Consider the following 20,844-nt stretch of genomic DNA (forward strand, 5'->3'; position numbering starts at 1 on the left):
CTGCAGTGAAACAAGTTGACGTAGTTCCCCTTCATATATCCTGTTTTCTCTCCCTCCTCAGACCAGCTCTTCCTTTGAGGCCCAGGAGGTATCCTCTCCTACCCAGCCCCTCTCTCAGCCCCAATGGAGACAGAAGGTGACCCACACACACACACACGCGCGCAAACCCACACACACTGGTAGGTGTTACTGTACGGTCGCTGATCCCTGTCTCTGCCCATGCAGCACGCTAGACCAGTAGAAGAGGAGGAGCTGCCACAGGCGTCGGTGGCTGAGCGCATGAGAACCCTACAGGAGAGTGAGGAGCAGTGGAAGACCAGAGGGAGAGGGGCCGCCAACGACTCAGCCCAGTACACTGTGGCCGGACGCCTGGCGAAAAGAGGTGAGGTTTCCCTCTTTCTCTGTCTCCTTTTTTTTTCTTTCTCTCTCTCTTGTTCTCTCTTTCTTTCCCTCACTCAGACCTGTGTGGGATCGTCCCATTGCAGGTTTGGTGTCCCCTGTATCGGACATACACGAGACCCCTCCATCTCACACTAAGAGACCCTCCACAGGAGCAACATCATGCCCATATGAAGGTAAAAATACCCCATCCACAAAGGAGAAAAGATGTTTGTGTCCGGTTTGTGTTTGTAGATCCTCTTCCCTGACCTCTGGTTCGCCTCTCAACAGAGATCTCCAGTCACCCTGGGATGGAGGTTGGAGAGGACACAAAGCTGGACAAACTGGATTCCATTGTGGACAGGCTGAATAGTATGTCTTATTATCTATTCTAGGATGATTTGTCCTAACCTCAGATTAAGAGAGGAAGTCTATCCACTAGTGTCTATTGTTTAACTTCCTGTGTTTTTCTCAGTGATGCTTTGAGCATCCTAATGAAGTGGAAAACCTGTAACTTCTCTCATGTTGTAACCCTCTCCTCCCCCAGCCGCTCCCCAGGACACGCCCCTGGAGGTGACCTCAGGGAGGGAGAAGGAGGTCATGACCCCTGATGACCAGGAGACGTGTGGTGGTTTCTACAGGGAGGTGTCGCCCCACTCACCCTCTGCCCTCCTCGCTGGGGCTGGTGCTGCCACTGGAACTGACCCAGAACAAGACCTCAGTGCCCTCTGCCAGACCAACACACCTATGTGAGTTTGTGTGTGTGTGTGTGTGTGTGTGTGTGTGTGTGTGTGTGTGTGTGTGTGTGTGTGTGTGTGTGTGTGTGGGGGGGTTGTGTGTGTGTGTGGGAGTAGGTTGTGTGTGTTTGTGTGTATGCGTTTACATGTACACTTCTATCTAATTGTATGATTGTCTTCATTGTATGTGTTTGTGTCTTAATGCCTCTTTGTGATGTGTGTGTGTGTGTGTGTGTGTGTGTGTGTGTGTGTGTGTGTGTGTGTGTGTGTGTGTGTGTGTGTGTGTGTGTGCAGGCTGACATCAGAAGTAGCGCAGCACAGGCGGTCGGTGCGTCCGTCCCGTAGGACCCAGGGCTCCCGGAACCCTCTGCGTGCTCTGGCGGCCCGCGATGACATCAGACAGGACTTCATGGGAGAGAGAGTCACCATGGCTACCGTGAACACTAACAGGACACAAATGGAGAAGAGTGAGTGATGTTAACATATACCAGAGAGATATCTCTCTCTTTCTCTCTCTCTTGCTCCCTCTCTCTTTCTCTCTATATTTTTCACTCTCTCTTTCGCTATCTCTGTATTTCATTCTCTCTCTCTCTCTCTCTTTTCTTTTTCAATCTGCTTATATGCTGTTTTTGACTTTCTCATCTCTGATCTCTCTGTCCCATGTCTGTCCTACCCCTCAGTGGTCAAGAATTCCAACATGGCTGACTCAACTCTAGCAGGTCTGGCCAGTACAGAGGACTTCAGTAACGTCGATCTGCGTGATGTCACTTCCACAGAGTCAATGATGAACAATAACAACCTGCCCATCAGCAACCTCATGCTCATTCACATCAAAGGTCGGTACAGATTGTGTGTGTGTGCGTGCGTGCATATGATTACGTTTATGAGTGCGTACGTGTGCATGTGCATGTGCATGTGTGTGCGGATACAAACTCTCTTATCAGCATGTGTGTGTGTTTCCTACGGTGCCAGGTTGGCATCATGTGCAAGTGCGTTTGGTGGAGCCCACAGCCAGGTCTCTGAACAGTGGAGACTGCTTCCTGCTGGTCACACCCACTCACTGCATCCTGTGGAGCGGAGAGTTCGCCAACACCAGAGAGAAAGCCAAGGTACGATTTCGACACTACACCCAACATTGTATCACATACTGTCTACTCTCTATTCCTTGGCTAACTAGATCCCTGGCGTGTATTGTTCATGAGGGATTCCCGTTAGGCGTCTTATTCATCTGTAATTCAAACCATATATGACTTTTGAATAAAACCATTGAAGTACATTTTACATTCTACATTTAAACACAATGTGAAGCCACTGATTCATGTCAGTTATAACTGGTGATGTTTGCCTGTCTTCTGCTGTCTCTGTCCAGGCGTCAGAGCTGGCATCGTTGATCCAGACACAGGGGGATCTGGGATGCCGGGCCTGTGGGGTCATCCACCTAGAGGAGGGGGTCAATACTGACAACAGCCTGGCCTCTGACTTCTGGAACCTTCTGGGAGGAAAGACACAATACAGAGGTCGGACTAGAACTAGTCACCAACCACTCTGTCACTCACTCAGTAGAAAAAAAACATAAGAACTGTACAAACGATGTGATAATCCTATTAAAACAACCAGAACGCCCTTTTAGGTAAGTAACTCAGTAAGTAAGTTAATAACTAAGTCAGTCAGTCAGTCAGTAAACTAAGTCCGTCAGTAAACTAAGTCAGTCAGTAAACTAAGTTAGTCAGTCAATCAGTAAACTAAGTAATTAAGTAAGTCAGACAGACAGTCAGTAAGTAAACTAAGTAAGTCAGTCAATCAGTAAACTAAGTCAGTCAATCAGTCAGTAAACTAAGTAAGTCAGTAAGTCAGTAAACTAAGACAGTCAGTAAGTCAGTAAACTAAATCAGTCTGTAAGTAAACTAAGTAATTAAGTAAGTCAGTGAGTAAACTGAGTCAGTCAGCAAGTCAGTAAACTAAGTCAGTCAGTCAGTCAGTAAACTAAGTCAGTCAGTAAGTAAGAAACCCATAAAGTAAGTATGCAAGCAACCAGTAAGTGACCATTTGCATCTGTCTTTGTGTACTGTATGTGTGATTGTATATGTGTGTGTTCCCTGTAGGAGCAGGAGCCCCAGAAGAGGATGAGCTATATGAGAGTGGGGTGGTGGAGTCTAACTGTTTGTACAGGCTGGTGGAGAACAGACTGGTACCCCATGAGCAGGCCTGGGCAGCCATCCCCACTGTCTCCCTACTGGGATCCACTGAGGTCAGTCCCTCCCTGGATCCCCTTGCGTGTTTCTGTGGCTTCTCATCTGTTGCTGCCTTGGTGCTACATGATTGATATCAATGGGTTTTTAACGCAATACAAAGATTATAAACTGGAATGCCATCTATCAACTTCTGTGTGATTTTCAACACTACATATAGTATCTGATCTCTGAATGGTTCTCTCTCTCTGCCTCTGTCTCTCTTTGTCTCTGTCTCTGCCTCTCTCTCTCTGTCTCTGTTTGTTCCCCTGTCTCTCTACCAGGCCCTGGTGTTTGACTTTGGCAGCGAGGTGTACCTGTGGCATGGGAAGGATGTTGCCCCTGGCGACAGGAGTGTGGCTGTACAGCTGGCCCAGCAGGTGTGGGGTGGTCCCTACGACTACAGCAACTGTAGGGTCAACCCACTGGACCCCACACACTGCAACCCCAGCATACAGCCGTAGGTACACACCACACATGCGCTTACATAGTAAAATACCTCATTTAAATACATACTGTTGTATTCATTGATGCATTATGTGTGTGATTTGTGTACAGGCAAGGTGAAAGACGGCCCGGCTGGGCTCTGTTTGGCTGTGTCTCTGAGCACAAGGAGACAGCCCTCTTCAGGGAGAAGTTTCTGGACTGGGCTGGAGATAAGGAGGAGACCGCTGCAATGGTGGTGGAGGTTAGTTAGAGAAAGATCAATTCAAATCAAATTGTATTTGTCACATGCGCTGAATACAACAGCTGTAGACCTTACCGTGAAATGCTTACTTACAAGCCCTTAAACAACATGACGTTTTAAGAAAAATAAGAGTTAAGAAAATATTTACTAAATAAAGTTGAAAAAAAAAAACATTTTAAAAGTAACAATAAAATACTAATAACGAGGCTATATACAGGGGGTACTGGTCCCGAGTCAATGTGCAAAACACATGACTCAAAGCCAAATAGGACCCTTCCTGTACAGATTTAGAGTGACTGTGAGAAAGACGCCTGGTCTTCTTTGACTGTATTTCTCCTCTCCCTTCCTCTCTCTACTGTGTCTCTCTGTGCAGACTGCCATTCCAGTGTTGCCCCAGCAGAGTCCCCTGCCCCAGCAGCCCCAGCAGCCCCAGCAGCAGTTAGAGTGTGTGTCTCTGTGTGCGTGTGATGCCAAGGCGCTGGTGGCAGGGCAGGGGGTGGCGGTGCCAGGGGCCTTGGTGGTCCCTACAGTCCTGGAGGGGGTGGACGTTCAGAGGGGGCATGGGGTCGTACCCCTGGAGGACGGGCGGCAGGTGGAGCTGAGCACTGTTGCCGTGGATACCTGGCACATTCAGGAGTTTGAGGACAGCGAGGCCCAGCTGGAGAGCCCAGGGCAGCTGCATGAAGGAGACACATACCTGGTCCGCTGGACCTATACTCTCAGCCCAGCGGATCAAAGCGGGGAGCCTGGGAGGGAGTGCTCTGCTGTCTTCATCTGGCAGGGCCGGCACTCCAGTATCAATGGGCGAGACGCGTCTGCACTCACGAGTCATGAGGGAACACAGGTGGGTGGTTCTTCCATCTACACTCTTAAACCACCCATAGCCTCAGTTAAAACCATAGAATCACATATAGAACATGCAAATTATAGCATTTCAGAGGCCTGCGTTTAAACCAGTGTTATTGCTGAGTAAAGTAGGCTCGTTGACTGATGTTTCTACCTGTGTTGTTGTTGTTGTCCTGTTGAAGGTGATGGTGCCGCAGGGGCAGGAGCCTCCATGTTTCCTTCAGCTTTTCCAGGGAGGTCTGGTCATCCACAAAGGCTGCCGAGCGGACACCACCAACAACACAGGTGGGATATTACCTTGGCTTTACCTCCTCTAATTTAGGTGGGGTGTGTGTCTGGTTGTGTGTCTATGTGTTCTGTGTAGACCTGTGTTCCTAACTGCAATCTCACTGTGTCCTGTAGGAGTCTGGCGTCTGTTCTGTGTGCGTGGGGAGCTGCCTGAGGAGGCCAGTCTGTTGGAGGTGGACTGTAGCTGTGGCAGCCTGCGCTCCCGAGGTTCTCTCATACTACTCAACAGTCAACAGGGGGTGCTCTACCTGTGGCATGGCTGTAAGGTCCACGCCAGCTCCCGGGAGGCAGGCAAGAGGGCTGTGGAGCGACTCACTCAGATGTAAGTCTCACTTCATGGATGTGTTCATGTGCTTCTGTATGTATTCATTTGTTGGAATGCAACAGTATTAATACGTGGGTATGTGTGCTTTCTGCTGTCTCTGTGTTAGGTGCCCTCCTGAACTGGGCCTCAGCAGTGATAGCCCTTCGAGGGTGCAGGAAGTGGAGGAAGGGGCGGAGCCTGTTGAGTTTGGGAACGCTATTGGGCAGCAGGACAGGAAGGCCTATGACTGCATGCTACAAGGTACCGAACACACCTCTCAGCTCCTGTTCATACCTGAACAAAACACACTTTGACATACAGTGCCGTGAAAAAGTATTAGCCCCCTTTTTAATTTTCTCTACTTTTGCAAATTTTTGATACTGAATGTCTTCAGATCTTCAACCAAAACCTAATATTAGATGAAGGGAACCTGAATGAACAAATAACACAATGACATAATTATTTCATTTATTTAATAAACAAAGTTATGCAACACCCAATGCCACTGTGTGAAAAAGTAATTGCCCCCTTACACTCAATAACTGGTTTTGCCACATTTAGCTACAATGACTCCAACCAAACGCTTCCTGTAGTTGTTGAACAGTCTCTCACATCGCTGTGGAGGAACTTTGGCCCGCTCTTCTATGCTGTAACTCAGCAACATTTGTGGGTTTTCAAGCATGAACTGCTCATTTCAAGTCCTGCCACAACATCTCAATTGGGATTAGGTCTGGACTAGGCCATTCCAAAATGTAAAATGTGTTGCTTTTTAGCCATTTTCATGTAGACTTGATTGTGTGTTTTGGATCATTGTCTTGCTACATAGCTCATCTGCGCTTCAGCTTCAGCTCAGAGACTGAGATGCTCCTGTAGAATTCTCTGATACGGAGCAGAATTCATGGTTCCTTCTATTAAGGCAAGTCATCCAGGACCTGAGTCAGCAAAGCATCCCCAAACCATCACACTACCACCACCATGTATGACCTTTGGTATGAGGTTCTTACTGTGGAATACAGTGTTTGCATTTCGCCAGGCATAATGGAACCCATGTCGTCCAAAAAGTTATACTTTTGAATCATCTGTCCATAGAACATTCTTCCAAGAGTCTTGATGATCTTCCAGGTGCTTTTTGGCAAAATGTAGTCAACGTTTTGGATGACTTTTGTATTTTATTAGGGATCCCCATTAACTGCTGCCAAGGCAGCAGCTACTCTTCCTGGGGTCCAAACACACCAAAGAATCCACATTATATACAAAACATAAAACAGTGAACTATGTTTGTAATGAATGAGTTAAAGATAAAACAGTACATCATATAACATCCCTACACCACCACATATCCACAACACAAAATGTTCAATACCACCATACAACAATATCCCAATGTGTGCATATGCATGTGTCTGTACCTTTTGTGTGTGTCTCTTCACAGTCCCCGTTGTTCCATAAGGTGTATTTTTACCTGCTTTTCAAATCTTATTCTACTGCGTGCATCAGTTACCTGATGCGGAATAGAGTTCCATGTAGTCATTCAGGCCATCCATCAGTGAGCTGAAGCTGAAGTGCAGCTGGGTCATGCAGCAAGACAATGATCCAAAACACACAATCAAGTCTACATGAAAATGGCTAAAAAGCAACACATTTTAAGTTTTGAAATGGCCTAGTCAAAGTCCAGACCTAATCCCAATTGAGATGTTGTGGCAGGACTTGAAACGAGCAGTTCATGCTTGAAAACCCACAAATGTTGCTGAGTTAAAGAAGTTCTGCATGGAAGAGTGGGCCAAAATTCCTCCACAGCGATGTGAGAGACTGATTAACAACTACAGGAAGTATTTGGTTGCAGTCATTGCAGCTAAAGGTGGCACAGCCAGTTATTGAGTGTAAGGGGGCAATTACTTATTCACAGAAAGGAATTGGGTGTTGCATAACTTTGTTCATTAAATATATACAATAAGTATACCATTTTTTTGTTATTGGTAAACTCAGGTTCCCTTTATCTAATATTAGGTTTTGGTTGAAGATCTGAAGACATTCAGTATCAAAAATATGCAAAAGTAGAGAAAATTACCAATGGGGCAAATACTTTTTCACGGCACTGTATTTAACGGAATACCTGAAAGTTCAGAATAACCTGAACAGATATCCCAGCCCAAATGTCTTCTTTTTAAATGATGTGGTGGTTCATTTCTTTGCTATCAAATGAGGAGAGACAAACTTATCACACAAGTCAGAGTTATACTTAAACTAAATCTTTATTCACTTTTTAATAAGGGAGCAGGTCAATACAACACACACATATAAAGTGAATCGAATGAGTGCTCTACGTTAATGATGACTGGTCGACGAATCACCCTCAGACAAAAGTACAAAGGTCTTTTTATAGCCAGGATACACCCCCTTCAGGCTACATGACAAACAACAGATGTATGGAATTGGTCACAAGGTTAAGACTAGTATGAAATATACTTAGAATTCACAGCAGACAATATCTCATTATGTAGAGACCAGGGTCTGGCCCTGGAGTCATCTCTCCCTGGTACCTTATAGAACAGAAACATTAACTCATGCTCTGGAATGCGGTATCACCCAAAGACATCGTAAATCTTCCAGAGGCCCATCCTCAGTAGAACACACACAGATGAGAGTTCTAACAACCTCTTCTTCTGTTGCATTAAATAACCCTTTGATGCAATTACAGCATTATAACATAATATTGCCATTTCTGTTCTGACAATGAACACACAAATTACTAATGTAAGAAGGTATACACCAGCTGAACTTCTCTGAGTGCTGGAAGGTTTAGAGGTTGATGTGATGAGATGCTGTGGGTTGTTATCGCTCAGATCCAGGGAAGTATAACTTCACGCCACGCCTCTTCCATCTGAGCACCCGTTCCAGTACCTTCCAAGGGGAGGAGCTGCTGAGTCCTGCCCGGTTGCCAGGGGTTGTCATGGCAATGCCCTTTGTCCAGGAGAGCCTGTACTTTGTGCCACAGCCAGGTGAGTGTCAATGCCCAAACACACACGTATGCACGCAGGCACTCATAAACACAACTTCCATTGTTATCACAGGGACTTGAGGTACAAAGCACTCACCTAATATCCCTCCTTTTCTTTCCCTTTCTCACTGTTTCTCTGCCCTCTCACTCTCTGTCTCTCTCTCTCTCTCTCTCTCTCTCTCGCTCTCTCTCTCTCTAACTCTCTCTCTCCCTCTCCCTCTCAGCTTTATTGGCATGACGTAACAATGTACATGTTACCAAAGTTTATTTTGGATATTTACAATATTAAAATAATAATAATCAAAATTGTTAACGGGACAACAGTAACAACAATAACCAAGGGTCAAAATAACCATACATTGAACAATAACAATAAGCACACAGTAGAGGACATGTGCAGATTGATTGGTCTGTCAGACACTGTCCCTCATCTTATGGCAGGCAGCAATGTAGTGCGCTGCCAACCCACAGCTCTCTGCGTCCTCCCCCAACAGTACGGGTAGCCTATTCTCATCAGAGAGGTCTTTGAAACCTTGAATAAAGGTTTCAAATTTGGGGAAATGACACTCTAATTGTTTTACATTTTTTACATTTTGTCAGGAAATGCAGCTCTGTCTCAGGTTCTGCTGTTGTGCAGTGTTGCACAGCCTTTTCTCTACAGGGAGCCAGGTTTTCCTGTGTCTACCGTTCTCAATGGCAAGGCTGTGCTCACTGAGCCTGTACTTTGTCAAGGTTTTTGTAAGGTTTTGATCAGTAACCATGGTCAAATAGTTAGCCACGGTGTGCCAGATAGCACTGCATTTTGCTTTGTGCTTGTGTTTCCCAATAAGCAATGTAGTTTTGTTTTGACTATGTTGTAATTTGTTTTATTCTGATGGATTGGATGTTCTGGTCCTGAGGCTTCAGTGTGTTAGTAGAACAGGTTTGTGAACTCAGCCCCAGGACCAGCTCTCTCTAACTCTGTCTCTGTCTCTGTCTCTCTCTCTCTCATTCTCTCTCTCTCTCTCTCCCTCTCATTCTCTCTCTCTCTCTCTCCCTCTCTCTCTTATTCCTCTCCAGCCCTGTTCCTGCTGGATAACTGTATGGAGCTGTATCTGTGGCAGGCAGGTGAGCCTGAGGACAGTGAGACCGCTGGCTCAGCCTGTATCCGCTGGGCTAACGAGAGGAGGTGTGCCATGCAGACAGTGCTCCAGTACTGCAAAGGTGAGAGCAAGTAGACAAAGCAAGGCAGCTAATAGAATAGTTTATTGTTTAGATCAGGGGTATATAAATCTTACCCCATGAGGTCCAGAGTACTGCTGGTAATTGCACCCACCTGGTGTATTAGGTCCAAATCAGTCCTTGATTAGAGGGGAGGAATAAGTAGAGGAAGTAAAAATGCAGAGGAAGTGGCTTTGAGGTGCAGATTTTAATCTGAGGTGTTTAGATGGTTGTTGGTCATTATCGGGAGTGTGTTGGGGATATGCTATAGTTAGGGGCTAAGTTGTTCTGTGGTTCTCTGACGGTTTGCGGTGTGTTGGCGGTGTTTTAGAGAGGAACCCGAGGCGCCCCCTTCAGGCCTACCTCATCCAGGACGGAGCAGAACCCCTCACCTTCACCAACGTTTTCCCTCGCTGGGAGAAGAGACCCACACCCACCACACAGGTACAGGAAAAGAGGACTATTCGTCCTCCTCCTCACAATCATTATCATTATCAATAATAGCATCTGTACGCATCAGCAGCATCATCGGGAATAACTTCACAACAGCAGTAAACCCAGTTCAGTATTATCTGGTTGGGTAAAGACTGCTGTGTCGTAGAAACGCCACGGTCTTTGTCTTTCAAAGTCAGGTATGTTTTAGATTTAGATATGCTGACTTGTGAACGATGTTGTCCAGGGGGAGGCCGGGCGGGTCAAGCTGACCTTGGTGCAGGACGCCCTGGCCCAGCTCAGTAAGACCCAGTACCCCCTAGAGGAGCTGCTGCAGACCCCTCTGCCAGAGGGAGTGGACCCCCAGCGCCTGGAGATATACCTCTCCGACCACGACTTCCAGGTTGACACACAAACACGCTAGTTCTGTGTGGCTCAGTTGGTAGAGCATGACCCTTGCAACGTCAGGATAATGGGTTTGATTCCCACTGGGGCCACTCATATGAAAGGGTATTCACGGACTATGTATGCACACTTTGGATAAATTTGTCTGCTGAATGTTATGCACAGTATAATGACGTTATATAAAACAGAGTGCAGCTACACTTGACAGCCACTAGGGCGCACCCCTAACGCGTTAATGATGGCTGTGGTCTGATATGGCCAATTGAAATGTCTTCTTGTGGTAGTCTCGAGATGACAAAAACAGATGGTTTAGAAAATGTGACTGAAAATGTTTCTATGTAAATATTTCACAAAACGTTCATCCCTAAGACCAGTGGATGCTTGCTTTTCTCCAGTATTCTCCAGTATCTGAAGTAAGGTTTGTTTGTTTATATGTTTCAGACTATTTTGGAGATGAAGAGAGATGAGTATGACTCCCTCCCAAACTGGAAACAAATCAGCCTGAAAAAAAGCAAAGGACTCTATTGAAAACCTAAACAAACACAAAAAGATCCCATTTATGTCAACATATCCTGAGATTTTTTGTTGTTGTATTTTCTATTTTTAAGAGAATTATATTTTCTTGTCAGGTGATGACAATTGCATACCGTGTTTTCTTAGTAGCTGTTTTTATGTTGTATCTGTGTGTCTTCTTTAAGTATGGTGCTTTAGGGCCTCATTCGTTCTCAGCCAATCGCTCTCGCTTGCAGAGAGACAGGACTGCCTATACCTTCAAACAGAAGGACAACCATCCTTATCCCCAATCAATCAACTGGATCCATTTTCTTATTCCTAGAGCTTACATGAGTGTGTGGTTTTCTTACTGACTATGGATTCCCTCAGAAATGTTAACTAAAAAGAAGAAGAAACAGCATTACACATTTTCCTATGAAACTTTAATTTACCTGTACAACTCAATGAAGGAAATAAAGTGAAAGTTGAAAGAGAGGAGGGATAAGGAAACATCATGAACGGTGGGTGGGGAGGAGAAAACACAGGAGTGCTTACGTACAAAAGCAATCAATTGTAATAAACAACGGAAACCAGGAAAATGAAGGAGTGGCCACTTTCTTCATGTTTCATCTTAATCAATATCGTTCCATCACAGAGCTCTGCTTATCTGATGTAGGCTGCGGTTATACTGGCAGTCTTCTCTTAGGCTGAATTTCAGAGCTTGAAATATAAGAAGGAAAAAGGCATAAAAGGCGTGTCTTCTCAGAAAGACAACGTGAACAGACGGCTGATTTGTCTCTAAGCTTGACCGTGTGTTTAACAGTATAGTTTTGCCTATAAACTCTAATGTGTGTATTTACAGTATCGACGCTCTCTTTCCGTAAGTGTGTGTATCACTGTGTACAGTTGCTCCTTAGGTTAGCAGTGTGTGAGCTGTTACAGTTGCTCTGTAAGCTCGAGTGTGTGGTGCAGTGTTTGCAGCTCTGTGAGCTGTGTTAGGGCTGGACAGTGTGTGTGTGTGTGTGTGTGTGTGTGTGTAAAGCTGGGTTATACTGTGATTACTGCTCTTGGGTTTCAGTTCTAGCTACGGTATTAGGCATGCATGGAGAGGTTGCTAGCCATACTCCAATAACATCGCACCACCGGTCAGCACAAGGCACACAAATTCACCTCCACCTCATTTGACACGGCTAACAAAGAAACCTTCCCTCATACACACACATTTGACCCTGCCTTACGATAACAGCCAATTAAATCGTTCATCCGCCCAACAAACGCAACAGGTATCTGCATAAAGCCATCCAACACCTTCAGCTGGTACGGAGGCTTGTCTTGACTCCTGGTTCTAAAATAAAAAGTAGCAGTGTATTGCTCTTTGCTCTGAGTAAGAGTGTATTGCTCTGAGTAAGAGTGTATTGCTCTGAGTAAGAGTGTGAGTAAGAGTGTATTGCTCTGAGTAAGAGTGTATTGCTTTTTGCTCTGAGTAAGAGTGTATTGTTCTGAGTAAGAGTGTATTGTTCTGAGTAAGAGTGTAATGTTCTGAGTAAGAGTGTATTGTTCTGAGTAAGAGTGTTTTGCTCTAAGTAAGTGTTGTTCTGAGTAAGAGTGTATTGTTCTAAGTAAGCGTGTATTGCTCTGAGTAAGCGTGTATTGCTCTGAGTAAGCATGGATTGCTCTGAGTAGGTGTGCATGTATTTCCCATGCCTTTGGTCCTATTGTGTGTCCAGGGTTTTCCCCCACATGGATTAGTTGACTGAATTGAAGCTTCCATGTGACTGTGCACTGCTAACGGGGCGGATTACAGCTCACCGCTGGGAGATGGAAGACACTCAGGAATGAATATCAAGGGGCCAGTCGTCCATGGCAACAACTACACACAAGCCTATCTCAGTGAGCTCTCACGTACTTACAATACAATCTGAATCTGAGAGTGTAACATAAAACCTATATAAATCCTACTCATAACATGCATTATGGTTATACATAACTATATACAAAACCAGAAACATGGTAAAAGTGAAAGGATCAAGAGGAAAATAGCACAAGGATCTGGCACCTATCAGTTTCTAAAACCAGCTCTTTTCTATTATCTGGCAACCCATCTGTATGTAAATCAGCACAGAACAGCAGCGGGAAAGTGGGAATGTGTTGAGTTTTTTTATTGTGTGTTTATCAAGCATTGTGTATGTGTGAGAATGTGCCAGAGATGTGTATAATGTATAGAGAAGGAGTGTATGTGCCTTGCCATGTGAATGTGTGCGTGTGTGTGTATGTACGTGTCTGTGTGTTCTAGATGGCCTGCTCTCTCTGCATGTCTATTCCAGGTAGACTCCGTTCCGGTTCGGACGCTAGCGCCGCCTCCCGCAGCACCACCATGTGATCCTCAGCGGCGTGCAGTGATTGGTCGATCCAGTCCATGCTGCCAGACATGTGACAGGCGTTGCGGGTCACCAGCACCAGGTGACTGACTGACAGGAGGAGGGCGGTGGCCCTGAGGGGACAAAATAGGCAAAGGGCATGTAGAATTTCTCCATCAAGACTGGACAGAGAAACATTGACGCACAAGTCCGTCTGATTACCATGGCTTATATTGTACCATCCCCACCTATAGTCCCTTTGTTGGTCAGGTCAGACCATCCTATGAGTTCCATCAGCAGATCTATGGTCTATATTGTCTATTTGCCCAGCTATCTTTGTCCCCTCAAACCATTATAAATGATGTTATCTAACAAAAGAAAACTTCATTAGCTACCTGGCATCTAGGAGTATGGGGTCCAGTGGAGGGTACATAGACCGCACAACGTCATCCACCCTACAGACACGCACAGGACGATGGGAGGTCATGAAGGACGTAGGACGGTCAGACAATTTAAGGGCTGTGTGATAGTGCTGTATAACCTGACAGTTACCTCGGACTGATGCGTTTAGCCACAGTGATGATGTCACTGAGGCTGGCTGGGGCTTTCACCTTAGCGCCTGAGCCCATTGTCATGGCAACCAGCTTTTCAGTCAGGGTGTGGCAGATCTGCCAATGGAGAGAGCGTGTAAATATCATTGAGCTAGATCCTAATGAAAACAATGTATTCATGGAGGGTGTACAGCACGTAGATATTACCTTTAAGATGGATATACAATGTGAAACCAAGCCACTGTTAAAGAAAGAGAGAATAGCTTTAAATAAGGGTTAATTTTTGTATGATCATGTCAGAGATGTATCACCTATTTGAACTTGATGATGTTATGATCATGTTGAAGTTATTACTCTTGTAACCATGGAAGGCTATAAGAGTAACCATGGAAGGCTATATATATATACGGCTCACTCTGGGTTTATATATATAAATATATATATATATATATACGAATAGCTACAACTGCTAGCATGATCTACTCCTGGCATATGTCAGTGTCACATGGCAGACGTACGAGGCGTCCTCGATCCAGTCCTCGTTCTCCAGGATGGCCTCGATGTGAGGGTTGGTGATGACCACGTCGTCCAGCTCCAGCTCAGACGGCTCACTCTGGGTTTCCATGGCACCGATCAGGTCAACATTGGGTCTGTGGGGAAGCAGAGAAGTTCTGATGAAGGGAAGAGAGAGAGTGTGTGAGAGTGAAAAGGAGGGAATGTGTATTGAATAAGTGTGTGAGAGGGAGGGAATGTATTCTGAATAGAAGCGTGTGTGTATGAGAGAGAGGGGGAACACGAAGGAGAGCGAGAGAACAAGAGAGTGAGACAGAGAGATATTACGGTCTCTAGAACTTTGCCCCTGTATGTTGACTTAGTATTAATCTCATGTATCGTTTTGACCTTAGTGCTGTGAAGTCGCTCTGTTCAATCCATAGACTTATAGCTTCAAACCAGCAGGTCAGTCCATTGGACCTGGGTAAGAGTGGGATACAGTTGAATCAGCTATATCCAGGATCCCTTACCACCACCTAATGCACTATAGAGCCTAGGCCACATACCCCATCACTAGGGCCAAGAGTTTTCCTGTTCTGGACAAACTCAGGGCCCTACCCATAACCATCCAAAATGCCACTGCCCCCTCCCTCCCCATCCCAGATGAAGCTAGCTAGGTATACTAGGCGACCCAAGATGCCACTGTTCCCTCCCTCCCCTCCCAGATGTATTGTATGTAGCTAGTAGGTATACTAGGCACTGACTTGGAGTTGAAGTGGTGCAGCAGGTGGTGGGGGTGGCAGTAGCGGTGTCGACACACCACCACCAGGGCAATGAAGGAGGCCAGGAAGATGGTGGCCAGCACCCCAATGGCCACAATCACCACCGTCTCCATGGTGACGATGGGTCCCAGGGCGTCAGCAGTCGGCAACAGGGGGAGTGAAAGGGGTTCTGATCAGAGCAGGGTTCTTGTTGTCTGGGCTTGGCGTTTATGGCTGATCGCTCATCTGTGGAGGAGTTGGTCATTAGTGGTTTGTAGTTTTGTGGTTACAGACAGTTGATTTATAGACATGTGGTTACATCTTAAAATACGTTTTAGCTGAGAAGCTATCTGAAGACTACATACTTCAACTTCCATTTCAACCATGTGCAACTACGTAGTTAGACATAGCCTACGTCACAAACCACAGAGAACACGCCCTGTGACTTGGCTACTAAGTATGAAACACCTCCAAGGCACACAAAACTCAGATCTTTATCTGAACTCATAGAAAGCTGGACAAGCCCTTTGTGTTTGTTTCGTTTACTGTAGCAGAGTACATACTGTCCATTAATATAACACAGTTAGTTGATCATAACATCTGAATCTCAACATAAAATAAGATAATCATACATTATAGGAAGATATTAACATGTTATTGCCTGTTTCACACTTCTTTGACTCATGAAACCCATGATAAATGATGTGAATGCTTTATAACCTATTTCAGATCCAAAACAGAGTTTCTCAAGAGCTTTTAATCAGAGTTATGTGAGTGTTGTGATTTTGGTATCTGACATACTTTATGACCAGCTGTTCAGGATCCACATATACACACGGCAAAATAAACAATATCCTTTCAAAATAAACAATATCCGCTGTCTACCCTCTTACCCTTTTGGGGTTCTCAGGTCCTAGTTGTGTGAATCAGTAATGTACATCTGATGGTCTTACCACAGTGAGTAGTTTTCACACAGGATGTGTAAAACAAGACTACACAACATACAGTACCTGTCTTCTGCCGAGTGTAGTCACTCATTAACCTAGCCTTGCCCTACCTGGAAGCCCAATGTGTGTGTGTGTGTGTGTGTGTGTGTGTGTGTGTGTGTGTGTGTGTGTGTGTGTGTGTGTGTGTGTGTGTGTGTGTGTGTGTGTGTGTGTGTGTGTGTGTGTGTGTGTGTGTGTGTGTGTGTGAGTCTCACTACTACTATAAGAGGCCATGCGCAGAAAGACAAAATTCCTTCTGGTATAGCATAATAGCTTTGGAATGAGTTGGTACTCATACAGTGGAGACACCATGGAAAGCTTTTATGCAGTCACTATGGGCAACGGAATTACCGAATTACAACATTCCCAACCAACATTTTGATCCAGATGATTATATGAGATTCTGATTTGGAATGTTGTAATTCTTTAAGCAGATTAATTTGCAGCGCACTGGCCGTATCATACAGTTCTTTCACCCCTCTCTTTCAATCAAGCATTTCTGACTCCTTTTCTCTTCAAAGGCCAATGGTCTCTTTAAAGCCTGTTGGTTTCAGAGGCACTCGCTCAGGGTGGAGTTTTGACTGGTTTCGCCACACGTTTCCATTACAAAAAGATGATTTGATAGACAGATGACTGTTTTATTCTGTAATTGTGGGCAGATCCATTGGGCCAAACTGTAACGTCTGCTTCCAACTCACACCCTCAAACAAGTAGATCCCCTGAACTGTCACGGATCCCCCCAGTACTGATGCTCACTCTGTTCACCAGTTCCGGAGGTCTACGTCACCGGCTTTCTAGGCTTCACTGAGCGGGATTCATTATCATCAACCCCGGACTGTCTTGTCTGATTACACACACCTGGTTCCCATTTCCCCCGATTAGTATGTTATATATGTGCCCTCTGTCTTTGTCGGTTATTGTTCCCATGTCCGTTGGTCGTGTGAGTACCTATGCGTTGGTGCAGCTGTTATACTGCATGCTTCATATATTGTGTATTACGGGTATCGTCCCGTGTTGTTCAACGAGGTTTACCCTTGCTCTTTTGTTTGGGTACAGCCAAGTGTTTTGGAAAAGTGTTTGTTTTGGGTATATTAAAAACCCCTATTGTGTATTCCTGCGCCTGTCTCCAAATCCTTTATACCAGCGTGACATGAACGCAGCTCACTTTCCAGCCCACTTTCCAGCTCACACTCTCAAACACTTACATCCCCTGAACGCAGCTCACTCTCCAGATCCCAATCACCTGAATTCTAATCACCTGTTCACACACCTGTATGTCATTGTCACACACCATTGAGTTCAGTTCTTTGCACCCCATCACTGTAAGGTATTGTTCGTTTTGTGACACGTCTTTCAGAGCTCTGGTTTTTCCCGTGATTTACCTGCCTCACTAATGACACCTTTTTGCCTGTTCCCTGCCTGTACTGTTCCCTAGCCTATCGGATTTCCTGTTATCTACCTATTGCCTGATCTCCCAGACTACGTTACTAGCCTTTTCCCTGCCTGTACTGTTGCCCTTTTGGACCCCCTGTGTATGACCTTCTGCCTGCCCCTGGACCCAGCTACCTGCCTCCTCCTGTGGTCCTTTGCAATAAACATCTGCTGCGCCCTGCGCTTGAAACCAGCTCTCTGTCTCCCCTCGTGTTCATTACACAAACACTATTCATTAACCTGGCCAGCCCTACCAGCCTATAGTGTGTAATGCGTAACATTGTAGTACTTCAATCTTCAAATGGTTTAATACATCCTTCACTCATCTGACCAAAGAATATTCTGGAATAATTCCTAAGATTACAAAAATAAAGGAACCACAACCACTAGAACAGGGTTCCCCAACTGGTGGCCCAGTGATTTTATTTGGCCCCCCAAGTTTTCTGAACCAAAAAATATATATACAGTACCAGTCAAAAGTTTGGATACACCTACTCTTCAAGGTTTGTCTGTATTTTTACTATTTTCTACATTGTAAAATAATAGTGAAGATATCAAAATGATGAAATAACACATATGGAATCATGTAGTAACCAAAAAAGTGTTAAACAAAACATATTTTAGATTTTAGATTCTTCAAAGTAGCCAACCTTTGCCTTGATGACAGCTTTACACACACTTGGCATTCTCTCAACCAGCTTCACCTGGAATGCTTTTCCAACAGTCTTGAAGGTGTTCCCACATATGCTGAGCACTTGTAAGCTGCTTTTCCTTCACTCTGCGGTCCAACTCATCCCAAACCATCTCAATTGGGTTGAGGTCAGGTGATTGTGGAGGCCAGGTCATCTGATGCAGCACTCCATCACTCTCCTTCTTGGTCAAATAACACTTAAACAGCCTGGAGGTGTGTTGGGTCATTTTCCTGTTGAAAAACAAATGAACAAAAGTCCCACAAACCAGATGGGATGGCGTATCACTACAGAATGCTGTGGTGACCATGCTGGTTAAGTGTGCCTTGAATTCTAAATAAATCACAGACAATGTCACCAGCAAAGCATCCCAACACCATCACACCTCCTCCTCCATGCTTCACGGTGGGAACCACACATGCGGAGATCATTCGTTCACCCACTCTGCGTCTTACAAAGGCAGCGGTTGGAACCAAAAATCTCAAATTTGGACTCATCAGACCGAAGGACAGATTTCCACTGGTATAATGTCCATTGCTCGTGTTTCTTGGCCCAAGCAAGTCTCTTCTTCTTATTGGTGTCCTTTAGTAGTGGTTTCTTTGCAGCAATTCGGCCATGAAGGCCTGATTCACGCAGTCTCCTCTGAACAGTTGATGTTGAGATGTGTCTGTTACTTGAACTCCGTGAAGCATTTATATGGCCTGCAATCTGAGGTGCAGTTAACTCTAATGAACTTATCCTCTGCAGCAGAGGTAACTCTGGGTCTTCCATTCCTGTGGCGGTCCTCATGAGAGCCAGTTTCATCATAGCGCTTGATGGTTTTTGCAACTGCACTTGAAGAATTTTTCAGAGATCTTGAAATTTGCCTGATTGGCTGAGCTTCATGTCTTTGCTTATTTGAGCTGTTCTTGACATAATATGGACTTGGTATTTTACCAAATAGGGCTATCTTCTCTATACCACCCCTACCTTGTCACAGCACAGCTGATTGGCTCAAACGCATTAAGAAGGAAAGAAATTCCACAAATTCACTTTTAACAAGGCACACCTGTTAATTGAAATGCATTCCAGGTGACTACCTCATGAAGCTAGTTGAGAGAATGCCAAGAGTGTGCAAAGCTGTTATGAAGGCAAAGGATGGCTACTTTGAAGAATCTTAAATATAACATATATTTTGATTTGTTTAACACTTTTTTGTTTACTACATGATTCCATATAGTTTGATGTCATCACTATTATTCTACAATGTAGAAATAGTACAAATAAAGAAAAACCCTTGAATTAGTAGGTATGCCCACACTTTTAACTGGTACTTTATCTTTTTTGATTTTTTTGTTGTTGGACATAAAAGATTGTAAAAAAACATCAAATCAGCTCCAAGTGATTTTTATTTTGGAAATTTGTTCCAAAGTATTCCCACGCATAATAGAGGAATATATGTGATTGTATACAAATGTAAGCAAGGTTTGAGATTTTTATATTTTAGTCAAATATTATATCTGTTTGGGCTTCTTGCGGTCAATTTGCAGGCTTCAAATTATTTGTAATTATGTTCCGGTCCCCTGACCATCCACTCAAGAAAGAATCAGCCCGTGGGTGAATCTAGTTGATGATCCCTGCACTAGAACCTCAAACTGATCATCAAACTGATTTAGTCAATTTACCCCTTTAGTTAGGTCACAGGGGGCGTGCTCTGGCATTTCTCAACTTGATCCTGATGCAACTCCATCTGTATCGTGGTCACCATCTTTGATTATTTTGTGGTGAGACACAGTATACTAGAGCCTGGAGACATTTTGTAGGCTTAATGTAAACATCTCTGTTCCCCCTCACAAAGGGCCACATTCTGTCCCAGAATGCAGTTCCCACACCCCCAAATTCACTACAGCAACAATGTTTATGATGGAATAGTGATACAGAGGTGCATCCAGTCATTTGAGGAATACCAGCAATGAGAGACCAAGCTCTTTAAAAACAAGGATTTAACTGAATCAAGTTGAATTTCCAACTACAGATCATTCATGGAACAATGTTCTGCAAAAAAAGCAACAGTGCCTCATCTCACCTCCAATCTTTGAAATAATACGTTTGAAATTAGTAAATAAATAATGATAAATAAATATATATTTCTGTTCACTAGTCAAAGTTAGTTTGTCAGTTGTGTTGTGGTATCAGAACTGCATTTTCAATATTTGCAGAATTGTTAGGTCAGCGAACTCCAAATAACCCCCCAAATCATTATTGTTCCTCGAGGAACAGTACACATTCCATAGAGTGATACAATGAATTCAATGAATTCCCCCCAACCTAATATAATTCACACTTGAATCATCTTATTCTGAATACGGAAAGAAAACGAAACACACCTATCATACATGTGATGGAGAATAATATACTTACCGATACATTTAGTCAGTTTTCTTGAATTATAGCTTTGAGAAACAAAGCACCTTTTCCCCTATGCGGGTGGAGATGGCACGGACCTCTCCAAACCGGGAACGCGCACAGGCCATACGTGAACGGCTCAGCACTGAGCAGGCGGCCAGTGAGTGAGCAGTGATGGAAGTTCGCCTAAACTTTG

General features: G+C 44.6%; 2 protein-coding genes across 23 annotated transcripts in view; one reads left to right on the forward strand and one right to left on the reverse strand.

Annotated features, from left to right (window-relative positions):
- LOC106607239 (supervillin) overlaps positions 1 to 11,599 on the forward strand; it is a 29,540-nt gene extending 17,941 nt beyond the window's left edge. For 18 of the 19 annotated variants that reach the window (XM_014203991.2, XM_045720610.1, XM_045720611.1 and 15 more), the window contains 21 exons: positions 62 to 136; positions 226 to 382; positions 486 to 575; positions 670 to 750; positions 926 to 1,127; positions 1,410 to 1,582; positions 1,796 to 1,951; positions 2,088 to 2,224; positions 2,485 to 2,632; positions 3,218 to 3,363; positions 3,628 to 3,803; positions 3,902 to 4,031; positions 4,405 to 4,875; positions 5,060 to 5,162; positions 5,280 to 5,487; positions 5,597 to 5,730; positions 8,313 to 8,468; positions 9,527 to 9,670; positions 9,999 to 10,111; positions 10,347 to 10,502; positions 10,946 to 11,599. In XM_014203991.2, coding sequence (XP_014059466.2) covers positions 62 to 136; positions 226 to 382; positions 486 to 575; positions 670 to 750; positions 926 to 1,127; positions 1,410 to 1,582; positions 1,796 to 1,951; positions 2,088 to 2,224; positions 2,485 to 2,632; positions 3,218 to 3,363; positions 3,628 to 3,803; positions 3,902 to 4,031; positions 4,405 to 4,875; positions 5,060 to 5,162; positions 5,280 to 5,487; positions 5,597 to 5,730; positions 8,313 to 8,468; positions 9,527 to 9,670; positions 9,999 to 10,111; positions 10,347 to 10,502; positions 10,946 to 11,032 — 3,243 coding nt within the window. In that variant the 3' untranslated portion in view covers positions 11,033 to 11,599. The remainder of the gene's footprint in view (positions 1 to 61; positions 137 to 225; positions 383 to 485; positions 576 to 669; positions 751 to 925; positions 1,128 to 1,409; positions 1,583 to 1,795; positions 1,952 to 2,087; positions 2,225 to 2,484; positions 2,633 to 3,217; positions 3,364 to 3,627; positions 3,804 to 3,901; positions 4,032 to 4,404; positions 4,876 to 5,059; positions 5,163 to 5,279; positions 5,488 to 5,596; positions 5,731 to 8,312; positions 8,469 to 9,526; positions 9,671 to 9,998; positions 10,112 to 10,346; positions 10,503 to 10,945) is intronic. The other variant, XM_045720608.1, reaches the window with a different exon arrangement.
- On the reverse strand, positions 11,418 to 20,844 carry LOC106607240 (transmembrane protein 98). 4 transcript variants are annotated; one of them, XM_014204008.2, is made up of 8 exons: positions 20,664 to 20,844; positions 15,161 to 15,403; positions 14,805 to 14,876; positions 14,423 to 14,554; positions 14,112 to 14,145; positions 13,906 to 14,021; positions 13,749 to 13,808; positions 11,418 to 13,487 (listed from the first exon to the last, which is right to left on the reverse strand). In XM_014204008.2, exons 2-8 carry the CDS (start codon positions 15,289 to 15,291, stop codon positions 13,286 to 13,288), a joined length of 747 nt encoding a protein of 248 aa, XP_014059483.1. In that variant the 5' UTR covers positions 15,292 to 15,403; positions 20,664 to 20,844; the 3' UTR covers positions 11,418 to 13,285. The 4 variants fall into 4 exon arrangements, with proteins under 4 accessions (XP_014059483.1, XP_045576571.1, XP_014059484.1 ...); XM_045720615.1 differs by lacking the exon at positions 20,664 to 20,844 and adding an exon at positions 16,051 to 16,182; XM_014204009.2 differs by lacking the exon at positions 14,805 to 14,876.

The sequence above is a fragment of the Salmo salar genome, chromosome ssa06 (assembly GCF_905237065.1).
Source record: "Salmo salar chromosome ssa06, Ssal_v3.1, whole genome shotgun sequence".
In the NCBI taxonomy this organism is placed as follows: domain Eukaryota; kingdom Metazoa; phylum Chordata; class Actinopteri; order Salmoniformes; family Salmonidae; genus Salmo; species Salmo salar.

Bases quoted from the DNA above. Each gene is read 5' to 3' on its own strand.
- LOC106607240 (XM_014204008.2), bottom strand. From the start codon at position 15,291: ATGGAGACGGTGGTGATTGTGGCCATTGGGGTGCTGGCCACCATCTTC. The intron at 14,555-14,804 runs GTCAAAACGATA...GCTTCCCCACAG, and splicing joins AGCGACTTCACAGCACTAAG to ACCCAATGTTGACCTGATCG. The intron at 13,809-13,905 runs GTAACTGTCAGG...GCGTGTCTGTAG, and splicing joins GCTAAACGCATCAGTCCGAG to GGTGGATGACGTTGTGCGGT.